This window comes from Lygodium microphyllum, chromosome 2, assembly GCF_053477565.2.
Source record: "Lygodium microphyllum isolate KBCC chromosome 2, Lygodium_microphyllum_v1.1.10, whole genome shotgun sequence".
Lineage (NCBI taxonomy): Eukaryota > Viridiplantae > Streptophyta > Polypodiopsida > Schizaeales > Lygodiaceae > Lygodium > Lygodium microphyllum.
Window position 1 is genome coordinate 40,024,796 of NC_141136.1, and position 18,557 is coordinate 40,043,352.

Sequence of the window (18,557 nt, forward strand, 5' to 3'; positions counted from 1 at the left end):
TCACGTCTCTCAAGAAATAAGGCAAATTTTGGATAGATAAATGGCTATTACAACATTATCTCTTCCTTTTTCATGCTTGCTCCCATGAGAATAAAAACCCTTGGATGCCTTGGTGCAACTTTTACAACTATGTTGTGGAAGAAGCAAGGTTATGATCAATGATCAAGCCAATTTTGGGTTTCTTATGGCAGCTTTATCAAATGTTTTACATATCATACAATAGCTTTGAGGGTTGGCCATTTCGCATGCTTTGCATGTGGAGCAACACCCTAGGGTTGCCATCACCAAGGCCTTTATTAAGAACATTGGAATCTCTAATAATAATACTCAAATCAAGCCATCAAGATGCCATTTGTTGAATTCGACTAGGCAAATTTGGGCTTGGGGATCGCAAGGTCTATGATTCTTTGCCCAATCTAGGGTTTCCTCCTTCCATTGTATTTGCCATTTTTTCAAGTCCCTAGGGCATACTGGTGGATTCGGACTAGCTTGCAAGATAGGCTAAAGTGGGATTTAGTGAGGCTTAAGGATTTCTAAGGAACTTGCCTATCTAAAATTTATCACAAAATGGTGGAAGATAAGGGATGGGCGACTAAGAAAGCAAATAAGTTATGATTGCATAGGAATAGTAAAAGCTAAATAGCACGACCAGTTATTTCCGAGTCAAAGATACCCACCCAATAGGTGATGTGCTCCGAACACCACAACATATCCAACGGTAGATATATATCTTCTACAAACCTCCTCCCACTTATCTTTTCATTTGAGGCAGGTCAACGCACCACCATATCCATTCTTTGCTCTTTGGGACGTTGCCACCAATTGCTAGTTTGCAGCCAAAAGACATGTTTGTTTTCCCATTTTTGTGCTGGACTGCTGCCCTTTAGCATATCTGGAGTATACATCATTCAAGAAAGCATCCATGGTTCAATTGGCTGGGTACAAGGGTTGTTACTACAACACGTAAATGCCACGGCTCAGCTGGTCTTGTTCTTTGAGAAGTAGCAGGTCCATGGATGAGAATTAGCGGTGGTGTCTGCTTCAGTTCAGCCTCCTTTATGAAGTTACTTTCTACTTTTAGCCTAGTGGGCTTCATACGTGGTTTTCTGCATACCTTTTTGGCTTTACCTCGTAAGCAAGGTCCTTTATGCATAACATTATAGGAGTGTGCAAGAATTTATACTGAAAAAGTAGAGTCTATGAGTAAATAAAATAGTGCATTTGCCATTAATTAGTAGATCTACTTCAGCATACAGCCTTTATAAGGATGGCTTCTATTGAAGTGAAGCTGCCATGCAACTCATTCTCAACGAGCCATCACTTGTGAAACAAGCAAGCTGGTGTGATCATGTAGATAGGAGTTTAGCTTGTGGAGATTATCCTTTTGTTAACTTCTTGTGATCATATAGATGGGAAGTGAAGATTATCCTTGTATGGACCATGGTGCATGAGTGGAGTCAAAGCTACGAGGACAAACTTAGAAGCTCCAGGTAGGCCCCCTGCTTTGCAAGGAGCTCATCATGAGAGCCTTGTTCTAAGATGGACCCATTCTGGAGGACAGCAATACAATGTGCATTCCTGATGGTGCTCAGACGATGGGCAACCATAACAGTTGTTCTGTTCTGCATGAGCTTGTCCAATGCACCCTGCACCAGCTTCTCTGACTCTGCATCCAGGGCACTGGTGGCCTCATCAAGCAACAGAATTGCTGGGTTCCGGAGCAGAGCCCGAGCAATGGCCACCCTTTGCTTCTGCCCCCCTGACAGCTGCACCCCCCTCTGCCCAACCTCTGTTCTATAACCGTCAGGCAACCCACTTATGAAGCTGTGAGCATTGGCTGCCCTTGCAGCCTCCTCCACTTCAGATTCGGTTGCATCTTTCTTCCCATAGCAGATGTTATCATAGATGCTTGTGCTAAACAGTGCCGGTTCTTGCTGCACCAGACCCACATGCTGCCTGAGCTCCTTGAGCTTCAGCAGCTTTATGTCCCTGCCATCTATCAATACTCGCCCCCACTGTGGGTCATAAAACCTTGCTATCAGAGCAATCACAGAGCTCTTCCCTGAGCCGCTGGCCCCCACTAGAGCCAGGCTTCGTCCTCTTCTGATTTTGAGATCAAAGCCTTTGAAGATCTGCACATCAGGTCTTGCTGGGTATGCGAAATCCACATGACTTAGCTCAATGGCCCCTTTCACTTGACCCACTTCTGCAGCAGTGGGATCATCTGGATCAATATCCGTGCCTCTATCCAGAATGTGAAATACAGCCTCCAAGCTCTGTGTGCTCCTCAGTAAATCAGGAGCCAGGGTCAGTGCTCGTGCAACACCAAAAGCAGTGATCATTAACACAATGAAAGATTTTAGCACGTCCCCAAAACTGGCCTTTCCCTTGTTTATCAAGGTGGATGAATACCAGAGGGTAAGAGCATACGAAGAGAACAGGCAAAACTGAGACATGCCAAAGCTAAGCCCCCCTATCTGTCCTTTCACAAAGGAATGCTTGTGGATGATATCAAGCTCCTTGCAAAATAGCTTCATAACTTTGCCCTCTGCACAGAAAGCAGCCACCGTGCGGATATTGCTGACAGCCTCACTTGCCACCATGTTGGCTCTAGCATAAGCCTTACTTAGATCACCACCGTAGCCTTTCATAAATTTATCCTGCCAAAGAAGAAGACGCTCAAGGACACTTATTCCAAATGTTTGTGGGAGCAATCATTTCTCCAGATTGCAGCAGGAAAAGTATTAATGTCGTACCTGCCCTGCAAAAGATGCAACCATAGCAGGGTATGTGATGATTGTAATAGCAGCTACCTGCCATTGAAGACAGAATGCAATGGAAAATGCAGTGGCAATCAGCCCTATATTTTGAAAAAATGTGATCCGGTCAACAACTACAGCTCTGACCAAAGATGCATCTGCAGACAAAAGGGTAGCCAGAAGGGTACTATTGTTCTGGTCGAACCATCCAACTTCATTTCGAAGAATTGCTGCAGAGTATACATTGGCGTGTCAGAGCAGAAGCGTTTTATCTTGACCTAAACAATACTGAACCTACACAACATGTGCAAAACCTTCAAAATATCAACCTAAAGAAAGCCAAACCTAGACAGCATGTGCAAAACTTACAAGAGGAGGCTATAAAACCTCATAATCTTGTGTTTTAAACATATCTTGCTTTCTTTGCTTGCATAATTTTCTAAAATTTTGAAAGAGCAGGTGATTCGATTAGGGGTTTCTAGCACAGAAACATTACCAGAGAACATCATTGTTCGGATTCGTCTAGTGATACTTTCTCCTACAAGTTCAGCAAAGTAAAATAGACAGCTATATGATATCAGAGAAAGTGCTGCAACTCCACTACATAGAACTGAAACCTTCAAAAGGCCCCTCTTCATGTAAGCCGGACTAGGTGAGTAGAAATATTCTATAGCTTGACTGATTAACAGGGAAAATAGAGGCAACTGGCATCCAGCAACAATGGCCCAAATCACAGCCAGAAGCCCATATCGCCATTTGTCAGAAACCAGCTGTATCACCCTTTTCATTGATGGCCCTGAACACGCGTCTGTATTTCCCTTCATCTTTAGGTCCAATTCAACAGAAGGAACTGTTGACTCAGCAGTTGAGCTGAAGCTAAAGATTCTTTGGGAAAGAGAGAGGGAGCCACTGAAAGAACCAGGAGAATGCCTGCAAACAAGCCATTGGTATACATTCAACATTATCGAAGCCAAATAAGATACATAATCTTCAGTCATTTTCATGCACGAACCAAGTGATTTGCAACTTTTAAGCAAGAGCAGATTACCAAACCGGTTCACACCCCACCAGTACTTACCAACTCAACTTCTGTGAACAGGACCTAGTTATTTGCCACTTAAAATTACTGACCTTTCAAGTCCAGATGTTGCAGTACTCTGGCCATGGGCATTCTTTCCATGGATGTTCTGCTGTAACTTCATGAGTTTGGCATATGCTCCTGGGTTTTGCATAAGCTCCAGGTGAGAACCCACCTCAGAAACTCTTCCATCTTGAACAACAGCAACCAGATCTGCCTTCTGAATGGTTGATAAACGATGAGCTACAATCAGAGTAGTCCGTTCCACCATGACACGATCAAGCGCTTCCTGAACAGTCTTCTCTGATTCTACATCCAAGGCACTTGTGGCTTCATCTAAAAGAAGAATGGCTGGGTTTCTCAACATGGCCCGGGCAATCGCTATCCGTTGTTTTTGCCCTCCTGACAATTGAACCCCTTGTTCTCCTACCTTTGACAGAGCCAATCAGCATGATAAAATCACAGTGACAATTGATAAGGCCAGTGGAAGACAGCAGGAAATAGAAATGTTTAAAGACCTTGTGATATTCATCAACATTCCATTTGTGCACCACAAAGGAAAATGAATAGAAGAAACAGAGACATAGTATAGCTTGACATTTAAAACATGTACAATAGCAGCATTAAATGAAGGACTATTCATCTGCATCAACTTACAGAGACTTTGAGCTAAGTAAATGTCATCATCTAGAAGGAGATTGAGCACATAAAATACTTTGACACTGACAAGACATACACAGATGAAAATTTATGCAGTAGATATAGTTGCTTTAGAAGTCACTCAACTAAAACGAGTACCTCTGTTTCATAGCTGTCTGGCAAAGCATTAATGAAGTCGTGTACACCAGAAACCGAGGCTGCAGTCACTATTTCATCCATAGATGAATCTCCATCTGATCCATATGTAATATTTTCACGTATGGTTGTACTGAAAAGAGCTGGCTCTTGGTTCACAAGGCCCATTTGTGACCTTAACCATTTCAATTGCAAGGTCTTTATGTTATGTCCATCCAAAAGCACTTCACCTAGCATTGCAGAGGCACATGTAAGCTGTATAAGTATTGGATAAAAGAAGCTCACCTACAAACAAGTTGCAATATGGTTGAAGATATTGCAATCTTTGTCTGCCTAATTCAAAACTCCAAAAGACTTCTCGTTTCTGATGTGATGAACCTCAGAACAGCATTTTATATTATCTAATTTTGATCAACCTTTCATCACATTTGCCAAATGACTGTATCCATATTTTTCATCTAATGATCCTAAACAACTTCATACAATATATGCCAAACAGCACAAACATACAAACCTAAACAAAGTAAAATTGACGGTTAGGAAAACTCAAGCCAAGAAGGATCTAAATGAACCCACAAATTCAATAGCATTAGGCCATCAACTTTATGGTTGATAACAGTGTTCTTCATAACATGATTGGTTGTCACCTGATAGTGGATCATAAAATCGTTCAACAAGAGAAATGACTGTGCTTTTTCCTGAGCCACTGCTCCCTACAATTGCAACCACCTTTCCAGCTGGAATCAAGAGTGAGAATTTCTGTAAAATGATGGCATCAGGGCGAGACGGATAGCTAAACTGTATATCGTGAAGCTCAATGTGACCCTCTGTCTTGGGTAGCCTTATACCCTCCTCTTCATTACCCCCAATGGCAGGTTTCCTCTTTATCATCTCCATTATTTTGTACCCTGAAGCTTTTCCTTTGCTGAAGGCTATTACATCAGGTGCAGCTTGACCAAGGGCACTGTTACATCAAATAAACATTGCAGATGGTGTTATACAATCTAGAAAATCATACCATATATTCGGATACTAAAGATAATCAACTGAGATTACCAGCAACAACAAATCCTAAAAATGTATGATTAAGAAACTTGAGAAAAGGAATGGTCTTAACCTTCACGAATAAAGGAGAGAACTTAAAGTCATGCAAGCCTCTATGACTCTAGGAGCTTCGAGAAAAGGATCAAACAGCTTCAATAATGTCATGAGCTACCAAGGAGTAGGCAGTAATATTTGTACACTGCATGGGAACACCACACTTGAGCTCTTTCGTACAGAATTTAAAAAGAAAAAAAAAAGTGTTGAGTTTTATTTCACACTTGTATATAGCAGCAAGTGTTCTAGTTGTACTCACATTGTAAATATTGTAAATGGCATAGGAACATTCTTTTATCATGTACAAGGTAGTTTAGTAGGTTACTTCTCCTGTACTCGAGTGACTTACTTTTTTTGTCTAGAGAGAGTTTTTGACTTTTCTCTAGACTAGACTTTCTCTGGAGACTTCTTGGACCTGCCTCAAGAATTGCCCCGCCACCAGAGATATTTTCCTCTAGAATTTTATCTAGAGACTTGGAAGGTAAACTGGACACACAGACTGCACGCTCCTGACCCAGAGGTTTTTTGGTAACAAACTAGAGAAAACCTCCTCCACCACTCCATCCCTAGATACTGATATTGCATGAAGATCTTTTGCCCTCCCCTCTTCAGCTATAAAAAGAGGGGGGAGGCAACAAGTATATCAAGCAATCATTTAATGCTAATAGGAGTGTGCTCTTGCAAATCCGTGTACTTCTGTCTCTCATCCCTCAGGCATCACTATCTTTCTCTTCTCATTCTTGTCTCTTCACTATCCCCCTTCCCCCCAGACTTCACTCTCTCTCCTCTCTCCTCCAGACTTCCTGTATCTAGCCCCCTGTCTCTAGAGTTCTTTCTCTTCCCTCTTCTCTCCAGACTTCACTCTCTCTCCTCTTTCCTCCAAGCTTCCTGCTCTGCCTCTACTTCTCTGTACTTCTCTACAAACTTAGACCTCTATCTCTCTAGACTCCTCGACTCCTGACTTCTCTGTTTGACTTCTCTCTTTCTCAGACTTCTCTGTCTCCAGACTTCTCTCTTCCCCAAACATCTCTGCCTCCAGACTTCTCTGCCCCTATACTTTTCATCTTCCCCAATTTTTTCTGCCTCCAAATTTCACCCCTTCCCTACACATCTCTGTCTTCAAACTTCTTCCATCTTGACTTCTCTGTCTAACTCCTCTGCAGCATTTTCCTCTTCCCTCCAGACTCCCTTTCCCTCCTAGACTGCTCTTACCTCTTCGCTAGAGCTTCTTTCGTGGTTCTCTTTGCATTAACAAGCAATGTCAAGGAATTCGGAGGCATATGAATTATACTAATCTAGGGAATCCCCCCCCCCCCCCAAAAAGCATCTCGTATACGCACTGTCACATGACAACCACACCTACAATTTGGCAATCACGATGGGACATGGCTCTGCAATTTGCTAATCATTGGAAGTCCAAAGTGAATGCCTACAAATTGCTCCAGCAAATGCCTTGAGGTGACTCCCATTTCCGCTCCTAAAACTCCTCTTCAAGCGTTTAGTAGACACCAAATTCAAAGAAGCTCTTCCCCATGCCAAAACATAAGTCCAAAGTGACTAGCACAGGCACGGGAGCTAGCAGCAACTCAGAGGTAAGGGCTGATGCCCTTGAGCCTCTCCACAAGGCACTAGGAAGAATAAATATAAAGCTGCCCACCTTCAAGGGGCTAATCACTATAGATCGTGAAGACAATGTCCCTCAATTCCGTAGCTTCTGTCAAAGCAGAAAGATAGATAGGAAGGATGCATTTCTCATACTATTCCCTTCCACCCTCGAGGACACTGCGGATAAGTGGTACAGCATTCCCCAAGTACGAGTTCGTTAAGGCTTACCATCCGGGAAATCAAGAGGATCACATCATCCAAGAGCTTAACTCACTAAAGTACAATGATAAGACACGATCCCCAATCTCCTCACACAAGCAAAAGTATTAGTAGCACACCTTCCGACTTACCTTGGAGACTTCATGGTACGGCAATGGGTTACTAGAGCACTTCCGCCAAGCACTCAACAAAAGATTCGTGAAACCTTGGACATCATTGCTAGCTTGGGTGCATTTCAATAGTTGGCAATAAAGATCAAGAATGCACACAACCTCTCCTTACAATTAGGTATGTTCTTACCATTATCATTAGAATATCATTATCATTGAATATTCTAATGATGTTATTGCACAATTAGCATGTGAGTTACAGGCCTTGAAAATGGAAAAAACACAAATGAAGGAGCAACATGCGATAGAGCTCTTAAGGAAAGAGATTGAGCAACTCAAGAGTGGAGCTACTTCTAGCGTAACGGCTACCGCTCCTTGGTGTATCCATGGTCAACAACAAGGGCACATGACAAGTCAGTGCCCTCAGCATAAATTCTGCAGCTTTTGTCACAAGATGGGGCTTGAAGATCATGAATGTTGCTACCTTAAAAGACTCAAACCACTCACCCATGTAAGTCCACTTGCACCCCCTATCTTTCTCACCAATTTACCCCTCAAGTTTCTCATTTACAACGAGGCAATAATTCTTATTACTTAGCATCCCACCCAACCTTTCCACCCTCCACAAATCCTCCTTTGCTGACTACTATTCTCCTCCACAAATCCTCCTTTGCTGACTACTATTCTTCCACCCGCGTGTGCTGCCTCTCCTGTACCACCCTCCACAAGACCAAGGGCCCCTCACAATCCCTCTAACCGCCCCATATTGTGCTATAGTTATGGACAAAACGGACATTATGAAAGTAAACGCACCCTCCTAGAAGGAACACCTCCATGCTAGTTTTGCCCAAGTTCTCATGACCACAATACTAGAGATTTTCCCAGAACCAAAAATACACAAGCACCTCCCCTACCACTAGCACGCCCGCTCCCTTGGTGACTGTTCTCACATGAGCACAAGCACAAGCAGAGGCCCTTCAATTTCTTCCAATCCCGTAGAAATCTCCCCGTATACTCCTTTGCACTTCCTCCTCAGAAAATCCACAACTTCCACCAAGAAATTTTAATAAAGTCCCTCCGGGAAACTCTAAACTACCAACATTGGTAAATGAATTTGTAGCAAGAGAAAAGTGCTTACTATCTTTTGCAAGGAAGGCTATTACTTAGGCCACCAAAACAGTAGGAAGGCACAACCTTAGAGAAGAAGCTTTTGACAAACTCAAGAGCAGTTATATCATCCATCCCCACCACCAACAAGGATGGCAAAGGCCCTTGATGATCATTCACCAAGTGAATCTTTGCTCCAAGAAATTTGCAACATCATATCTCTCTCTTCCCCAAGCTCGCATTCTGAGTAGAGTTCAAGAATATGTGCAGAATATTCTCGATCAAGTCAAGGGTCCGAATCGAACACAATTAGAACCCCAATATCTACTAGTGTCAATTGTCACCTACTGTTGGTTATTCCTATCATTGCTAACTCTGGCAGCCCATGACCTTCGGTTAAAATTAAAGGGAATGCTAATAAAGGGGCCATAGTGGATGGTGGCTCAAGAGTTAATGGCTAAAACAACACTCTTAACATGAGGGTTTACAATTACTTGACCCGCCCCTTTTGCCATTAGCATAGCAAATATTCAAGAAGTGTAACCCATGGGATTGGTTGAAGGGATCCTAGTGCACATATAAGACCTCCAATTCCGTATGCCTGCAACCCAGTACTCTTCCCTCCCTCAACTACATTTCTGCCTTTGTGTGCCCTACCAATACTAGCTGCCTTTACACCTAACTATGCTGTTATTCTAACTATTCTTCCTATTAGCTCTCCCCCTTAAAGAACCTAAGACTTTCCCCATTCTCTCCCAACTTCTTAGTGCCTCCTCTCTTCAATCACCATTCCTCTTCTTCAGCCTGCACTTCACCATATCCCTTCTCATTCTTCCTTACCCTCCACTTCAAATTTTGACCCCTTACCTTCTCCCCTACCCAATGGGCTCCAACTCTTCTTTAACCGCGCCTTCTCTTTCTCTTCTTGTTCTTTGATTTTCCACATGCCTTCAGGATCAGAGCTGTCACAACAATACAATGGTGTCAGCTCAAATGTCAAGGACAATATCCAATCCCCACCTTCCCCGAGGTACCACAATGTAGAATCACCACACTCCCTCCCTATTTCTTTGGAAAATGCTCCCCTAAGAGTCGCCCCTAGAAACAAAGTTCCAGCTCAAGGCCTCAACTCTAGTTTGAGATGGGCAATTGCCTATGAGTATGTGCAAACACCATTCAAGAAGTTCTTATCAATTCTTCAACAATGGTTGCTTCAATCATACCGGTTAGGCGTATTTCTACGTTCGATTTGGAAGCTTGCAGCAATCTAAGGAGATTTCCCCTACCAACCCACAAGAGCTTTGGATGTCCATGGCCTTTTTCAACAAATGTTTTTCAGTTTCTATTTTTGGAGTTACATCCCCATTCAAGCTTAAAAGCAAAACCCATTTTTTACTATCTTCTTCAATAGAAGGTCAAATGTATCTCTGCTCCTCTTGACTACCACCTTCCTCAATAGAAGGTCCAGCGCCCTCCAATCGTCCTCACTACAAAGGGAAGTACTTCTCATTTGGAGCTTGCACTACCGTTGTTGAATTCTTTCCTGGCATAGGAGACATATACACACGCAGCAAAGCAACGAATGTAGAGGATGCAGGACTACAACATGCTCCCCAGAGTGCTGCACATTTATGCCCTTTAATGTCAATTGGATAGGAGAGAGTTTTCGACTACCTAAACCCTACCTTGAGTTGACCATTAGATGGTGGAGGGAGATTTTACATGGTAGAGGTCCTTGAGAACCAAAAAGGCACAAATCTAATCCAAGGAGGAGAGTGGGAGCCTGGGAGATGTTCATTTTTCATATCAAAGAACATGCATTGCAAACTTCGATGGAACTAGAGGTTCTTTTCTACCCTCTAAGAAAGACAAGGCAAGCGGAGCTACAACTTTTACAATGATGAATGACTTTTTGATAGAGGAGACTAGCCTCTAGGTAGGCATCAACATTCTGATTACACTCATTTGGATCAATCCTCAATTCAGCTGCTTTTTCAAAGGTTCAAAGGGCTCTCTTGGAGTGTTACGTGATAGAGTTGCATGTAGAATAGATGACGATGATCTTTGACAGTTTATAGCTCAAATCCAAGAAGCTATATCCTTTTCAAACAGTCATGTATTGTGAGACTTCAACAATAACTTACAAGAGATCAGCACATTCTTCAAACATGAGACCTCAAGGAGGAAGGCTGCCTTGACAAGAGAGTAGCCAAAGCTTCACCAGCAGCACTATGAAGAAAGGAGACGAGGTGTCCAAGGTGGTGCAAATAGGTTCACTGCCAAGAGACCTCAACAAAGAATGTATTCTCTAGTAAAAATTACAAATTTGTTTAATTGATTCAAGTTGTTGCTTTTGAAAACCAAAAGACAATTGGATGGAACACTGCATTACAAGCTTGCCACTTATATGGGTCTTCTCTCACTTTCCATTCAGATTCCCTGATGTAACCTTCAGTATAACAATGGAAGATAGCTCTGAATCTTGTGAAAAACATCCCCCTCATCTTCCACCTCATTATTCAATCACTCAACTCTCTTCTTTTGTTGCCGCCTTTCGCCAAAGCAACAGACATGTTTATTCAATGTGAGGCCCTTTCAGTGCATATTTCATCTTCCCCCTTGCACAACAGGATCATGAGTCTTGTTGATGTAATACACACCGACCATGAAGGAAGACTTAATATCTTCTCGTGTAGTTAACTACACTAAATTATTTTGATGCATATGGATGGGATTTCGCTACAGTACAAGGCCCAAGCATTACAAACAAGGAGCAGAGAGGTTCAAGAGAGCTTGTGGTTCTGTGGTTAAGGGCCCACAAGACATTGGACAGGTTGCCACAAGTGAATATTGTCTAAAGCATACTTAGTTATTCCACATGCATACAAAGACAAAGTTAACCGAGATTTCTTTGCATTACAAGGCCTAAGAATTACAAATAATGGGAAAAGGAGCTCAAGAGAGCTTGTAAATTTAGGGCAAAAAGAGCCCACACAAGGTTGGGCAAGTTGTAAGGGATTACTACACAACCCTCATAAGCTCCAGAAGTAGACCTCTAGCCTTTGAGAGAAACAATTTGGCGAAGCACAAAAATTAGTCACAAAAGGTATGCAAGCACCTCTTATGGACATTTCACAAAGGAGGATGTGGAAGATCTAGTTGCATTGCCGAATGACAAGTGCCTTGGAGATGATAGCTTGGAGAGGACTTACTTTTAAGTGATTGGGAGGTTCTAAGTGAAGGAATTCTTTTATCTTTCTACAAGATCATGGAATCGTGCTAGATGTCTCAACCGAAGGAATTCTTTTATCTTTCCAAAAGATCATGGAATCAAGCTCCCTGTCTCAACCACTTTTTGAGGGATTAATTCATCTCATTTCCACGTGCTAGAGACGGATTAGACATCACTTATTATAGATCTATCACCTTGCTAGGAACTTCATATTTCAAGCTTTTTCCCATGAAGCGATCATCGTTCATTTCACTCAAATAGGGTTTGTTTTGAGTGTTAGATCATAGACATTACAATGAGGGTAGAATACCCTTGGAAAGTGAAGGCTTAATTTTAAGTGCGGAGTGGGTACCCTCAATCATTGAACAATTATCATCTATAGGGCCCAATTTTTCAGCAGAAAGCACATACCTATTCTTTTGAGAGGGTTTGCAGATCAAATGCTCAAGAGTGTACAAACACAACTACATTACAATGGACTCAAACAAGAATGCAAAAGGAAAGGAAGAAGAAAACAAATTCTAAAAGAATGAATGAGCGATAGGAATATTTAGAAAGAAAGGATGCTCAAGGACTGGAGATTGTCCAACAGTCACTATCCCTTATGGAAGCAGAGGGAGGGAGTGTCAAAAAGTATCATCCTCTAGAGACACTTTCCGAGTGCAGAAAACCATCACTGATGGAGAGAAAATATGATATAGAGAGATGATGACAGCAGGGCAGCAGGCCTAAACAAAAAGCAACACCTAGAGAGGATCTGAGAGTGGGCAAACTATTGCAGATGATGAAGACAAAACTGGACAGCAGCATCAAACCAAAAAATGTAGAATCACTGGCTACAACAAGTGTAGGTGATTTGGAGGGCTGAGAACCGAAATTCAGCAGGTAAAGATTCTCCAAAAGAGAGGGTGGAAGCACCGGACGGATGGCAGCAGCAGTGGCGGCACTACTGGCAGCTTGCAGCAAGGGCAGAAATTTACATGATGAGGAATGATGATGGACAGCTTGGCAAGGATGCAAATGCATGCCCACATGGCTTCAGTTGTGACATTGTGAGAGAAGCTTGTTGATCTCCTCCTCGAAGGCAAACTCTGCCAAACCTGTAACATGCTGCATAGAAAGGATGATCTGGGTAATGTGGTCAATGCAGTGAATATCCATCTCATAGATTGTCTCCACTCCCCCCCTAAACAAGGTCTGCATTCCTGAAAACCCAAGTGGGGGAAAAGTTTCCAGACCTTGGTCCGCCTAGGGAAAGCCCTCAGTTCACTAGCTTGTTAATACAGACTGAGTCTAGAACTCTGGATTGAGGATCCGCAATCCCCCCTCAAAACACCCAAGTGATGGTCTACCAGGCCATCTTAGCATGTGAGTCCATGGACTCATCTAAGCCAGCAGACCATAGGGTATTTGGACTAATCGGCATATGAGAAGCACCAATATGACACTACATGCCAAGCTATCGCCAATAGGACCCAATTCGCCACAAGAGCCCTGCCAACAAGGGAGAAGCGAGCTATGGTCCAGTAGGTCAGCTTCCATCAAATGGAGTCTAGCACTGGGACAAACTCTTGGGCTGCTGTGATTCTAGCCCCACCTAGGACCCAAGGTACCCGCCTGTCGCTCACGCACCTGAATCCCAAGTGGATGCCCCAATCAGTGCTAAAATTGAGGCCTCTAAAAAACTAATTGACTTAGTACGGTTAATTTTTGCACCTGCAACAATTCAAACAACTCCACTACCAGTCCCACTTTCCAACATCACCTCATCATCCTCTACTTGCAATAATGCAATAGCACAAAACATCTTGTGTGCTCAACGAAAGGGCAGAGGAGTGAGCATCCCATCTCCTCTATCACTAAGGACAGGATGAAATCCCACACCTACTCCCTATTGTGGAATACCTAAGTTGAAACTATCTCTTGCTGAAAGAGTTGTTTGTAGAAGTGAAAGGCTAGCCCTATCAACTCATCAATACATGATTGCACTCTGTCAATACAGATCACGCAGGCTGCGGATTTGGTCTCCAAAGATACTAGGCCAATGCACCCTAAACCACTAACTGCACCTCAGGAGAAATGCTCTTAAGCGAGCCTCTATAAGACCTGCTAGTATCAAGCGGACCAGGCTAGCAGCCACTCAATCACATCCAGGAAACTCTACACCAAACTACCAATTGATGTCCATCATGCATCTAGGCCACTCATTTGAAAGCAGCTCCAGCCCTACATCTCACATCCACTACATCTAGATGGGAGCAGAAGTGGCATGCAAGGCAAGTGATGCGGTTGCAAAGGTGGCGGCAGGCAAGATAGGTAAGGAGGCTGCAATGGTAACACATGTTTCTCTTCCCTTTTTTGGGGGGGGGTCATCGACAAGAACTAACCACGGGAGACAGCAGTCGGCGGGCACTACTCTCCTTGAGGATGTTCATAAAGAATACATAGTAAGCCTCATCAGCCAACAATTGCCAAGTCTTGAAAGATGATACAAATATGTAAATGCAATAAACTGAGATCAAGGTGTGATGGACCTATAACCAGAAATATTCTTCAAATCAGAGGACCGACATCTCAATGCCATATGACTATTCTCATAAGGCATGCGATAAAGAGAGTGATACTAGCTGCCATAAAAGTCTTGCAAATGCTGAACGCATTTGTCAAACAGCTGATGCTACTATGGTAGAAGGATTTTCTTTTGTCAGAACAAGACCTGTATGCCTGCCAAGGAGATGAAATGTCTAATAAACTGAATAGAAGGTGAGTGACTCTGTTTGAGGCTACTCTGGGGAGGCATGCTGACTTGAATGGCAGGGGTGAGCTTAAGAGAGCTTCCTGTGAAAACTTGTTGCACTAGTAGCATTTGCGAAAATTCTTCTTTGCATTATATCAAATCAAAACAGATCGCGTACGTAATAGATATTCGATACTCACAGTGAGCTTGAAATCACATTAAGAATTGCAGCAAATGCTTGGCCACCATTGGTTGTACCATTACGCACTAGACCTCCAGCATACCACAGAAGAAATGTAAATGGTAAAATTCCCATTGCATACAGCAATCCAATGCTTAATCCCATCATTAGACCACTTCTTATACAAAGCTTTTTGGTGTAACGGAGAGCCTCCGAGTATGCTCTTGAAGCTTTCTCCTCACCCCCAAAGGCATGCACTGTTCGAATTTGAGCAATCACCTACATGTGTGTGCACATTTTTGTGTATGTGTGTTTTTTCCAGAAATATATCACAATGCAACATACATTCCAAATCAGTTATAGCAATCTAGCTACCAAGCTGTTATGTCACAGTCAAGAAAACATACACCATTATCTCCTACAACCTGAATATACGTAGTCCTAAGTAAAAGAAATAATTAATGATTCCCTTTACAGAATCATGTATATGTTAAACTAGCTTGCCCCCTCTACACATCAAAATAAAGCAATCAAACACTTGGACACTTTGTTCAAACTTCACATGATCGCATGGAAGCATACAACAGTTAAAATGGTTAAGAATATTGAAAACCCAAAATTCAACGTTGCTTAAAAGATAAAATAGCTTATTGAAACTCGGCTATACCAATGCATGGGATACCATCACATACTGTGCTAACACATTGGCCATAAACTTTGCAAAAGCATGTAGTCATTTTGAAGTACAGCAACTAGTCCACACAATGTGAATGTGACTAGACTTGTGCATGCCATTCCAACTAGACAATGAAAGGGCAGCTAGTGCAGATATGTGTTGAGCAGTTGTATTGTGTAGATTATATGAACTTCCCAGAGAGACTTGTAGTTATTAAAAGCTCAAACTTTCTAGAGGGAGCATGCAAAATCATCCTGAGACATGATTAAGCCCAGAGAGTCATCTGATTTGTAGATGACATGCTAAAAGCATATGGGAGGAGGTTTGAGCTCAGAGTTTCCACTACCATTGTTAGATCAGTCTTCTCAGGATTACCTCAAAGAGATCCAGTTGAAGAGATGTTAAGCAGCCACTTCTCATAAACAAGGAGGTCACATCTGGTACTGTGCACACATTAGGTTAGACAATTTACCTTCCGTGGGTAGATTATCATTGAAGATTGCAGGCATTTAGAGGAGTGGTTCACTTGAGCCACCTTCTTCGGACATACAGGTAGAGATTACAAGGAGCCCAGAAGAAGCCAGTTGATGATGCAGTCTATTCAGAAGGGAGTTCCTGAGGAGTGGAGGACCAGATTGCCAACTTCAGACTTAGATAGGTCTCTTCTCCAAAGGAGATGTCGCGAGACAGAGGTCCTTCCATTTCATAGTTGAGGATGGAAAACTCATGAGGGAGGAGGTTGAGACCAGTTACACACTGCCCCAGATGGCACAGTTTCTCAAAAGGGAAGGGGTGAAATACCACATCAAGGCACCATTTGAGCCACATTTTTAGGAAGCCAGAGACATTTGGGAGGAAATATCTCTCTCCCAGTGTACATATCCTCCCCCCAAGGCACTAGAGGACCCACATCCTTTTTCAAAACAGTTAGTATGCTTGCTACTAAAGTTTGAACCCCCGCCAACAGGTGCAAAGGCTTGCAACCTTAACTAGTGGGCCATGAGCTGCGTTTTGTAAAGGCTGGGCAAAGCAATGGGCAAGGCTTTCACAATCCAGCAGGCAGCTGGGGGAGCCAGCAGTGTGTAGCCAGCATGAAATGACAGAGTACTCTGCCTGCACTAGACAGAGGGTTAGGTTATAGTTCACAGTGACTAGAAGTGGTTTGACTTCGCTCAGCTTGCTACTATCCAGTGACATTGAGTTTTTGGGCAAACCAAGGGAGACCCTTTTGGGATAGAGCTCCAAACATTCCCTCTTTCTGTAAAGCTGAGCTTTGGGCTAGACAACATTTTTCAACCATTTGGGCATATTTGTGGAGGAGAATGAAGAACTGTTTCGAGCCTTGGAAGATTCCACCCTGCCTATAGCTTATGGCACATAGGAGTCTGGCAATGCACAATTGGTTAGCAAAGGCTCAGTTGCTTGAACAAGATGTGGGATGACTACAAAGCAAGGAGACTCCAATGCATTGCATCTGGGATTGCCCTAGGGATCAAGAGCTTTGGAGAGCCCTCAGTTATTCCAGAGTATTCATGGCGAGCGATAGTGATGTGAGGAACACCTGCATAAGAAAATGAGGATACCCAAGAGACCACATACCCTATCAAATATTAGGCAAAGCAGACAATTGTCCCCATGTGTCAGATAGAATAGACCAGAAGTCATCATCAAATATGGGAGGCAGGCTCATTGGCAGTGATCATTGCTTAGTACATCTAGATAGCAAGATGCAGCGATACTATAATGCAGCAAGATATCTCTACTTCTGAGACATTTTCTCATATTGAGAGAGATATCATCCATACTCTTAGAGCCTAATGAATGAGGTTAAAAGAAGAGACTGATAACGAGGAGGAGGCAAGAGGCCTTCCTATTGTTTACCATGAAATTTCTGATATATCGATAGTATGATAAGATGGAGGTTCAGCAAAAACGTCTAGGATTTTTTATTTGGAAGGAAGGTAACCTTCTTTACAATAATTTTGGTGAAGAGAGCCGCAAAGAATAGCAACTTTGTCGACCGGAATCATTTTGATTACTTCCTCATAAGTGTAACAATTTACACAAACTTGCTGTCCTCCTATGAAAAGAATCAGAGTAAATAAATATTTTGAACCTTAAGATTTTCCATCCACTCTATCCATTTAAGGTTGGTTTAGATATAGGGAAGACAATCATCATTGATGAGACTTTTAAGGTTGGTTCAGATATAGGGAAGACACCCATCATTGATGAGACAATATATGCCATTCCTCATCCATCACCTTTCGCAATACATTGAAGAAGGATCATACCATCAATCTAAACATGCGTCCTGTCCTTACTCCTAAAGAAGCTCCTGAATGCACAATTGCTCAAGGATAGCATCACACAGTAAAGCGGTGACACCAGACCTTGAGAATGCATGCACATACAAATCACGATGGAGGGAAGGATCATCATGGTCACCATGTGTAATCAGGTTGATATACCTAAAGAATGCAGAAATCTATGATTCTTGAACCCGACACAGAAAAATACATACTTAAGGTTCATCACTTCATTGCGTAAGAAGAGTAGAAATAGATTAGAACATAGACAAGTTGAGAATAGTTTGGTCATGAACATTGCATTGCATTTTGTACCATTTAGAATACATCAGAATACATTAGATTGAATGCATCAGTTGCTTACATCCTGCTCAATCGATAGATATCTACAGACACAACTCATGACTCTTGACTTCTCAAGATGCAACTCCCGACTCTTCTTTGACATTTGGTCCACCCACTATCCAATACCTAATGGTCTCATGGCTGGTCTTTGTAGTGCATACATGCAATTAGAGACTTAATTTTGACTCTAGTCTCACCTCTAGTCCAAGCTAAAATCATTACAATCTACACAAGGTTGAGCCTAGCTTTCAGTTTTACAATCAAATAGAATATCTTTGAAAAAATAATTGCAAACATTTTCATATG

At 42.5% G+C, this 18,557-nt stretch overlaps 1 protein-coding gene across 2 annotated transcripts in view; it reads right to left on the bottom strand.

Moving 5' to 3' along the window:
• Nucleotides 1–1,206: 1,206 nt before the first annotated feature.
• LOC148039645 (ABC transporter B family member 19-like) overlaps nucleotides 1,207–18,557 on the bottom strand; it is a 58,161-nt gene continuing 40,810 nt past the window's right edge. For both annotated transcript variants that reach the window (XM_087692287.1, XM_087692297.1), the window contains 7 exons: nucleotides 14,941–15,200; nucleotides 5,280–5,596; nucleotides 4,636–4,862; nucleotides 3,891–4,267; nucleotides 3,256–3,689; nucleotides 2,757–2,989; nucleotides 1,207–2,660 (listed from right to left, as the gene is read on the bottom strand). In XM_087692287.1, coding sequence (XP_087548413.1) covers nucleotides 1,464–2,660; nucleotides 2,757–2,989; nucleotides 3,256–3,689; nucleotides 3,891–4,267; nucleotides 4,636–4,862; nucleotides 5,280–5,596; nucleotides 14,941–15,200 — 3,045 coding nt within the window. In that variant the 3' untranslated portion in view covers nucleotides 1,207–1,463. The remainder of the gene's footprint in view (nucleotides 2,661–2,756; nucleotides 2,990–3,255; nucleotides 3,690–3,890; nucleotides 4,268–4,635; nucleotides 4,863–5,279; nucleotides 5,597–14,940; nucleotides 15,201–18,557) is intronic.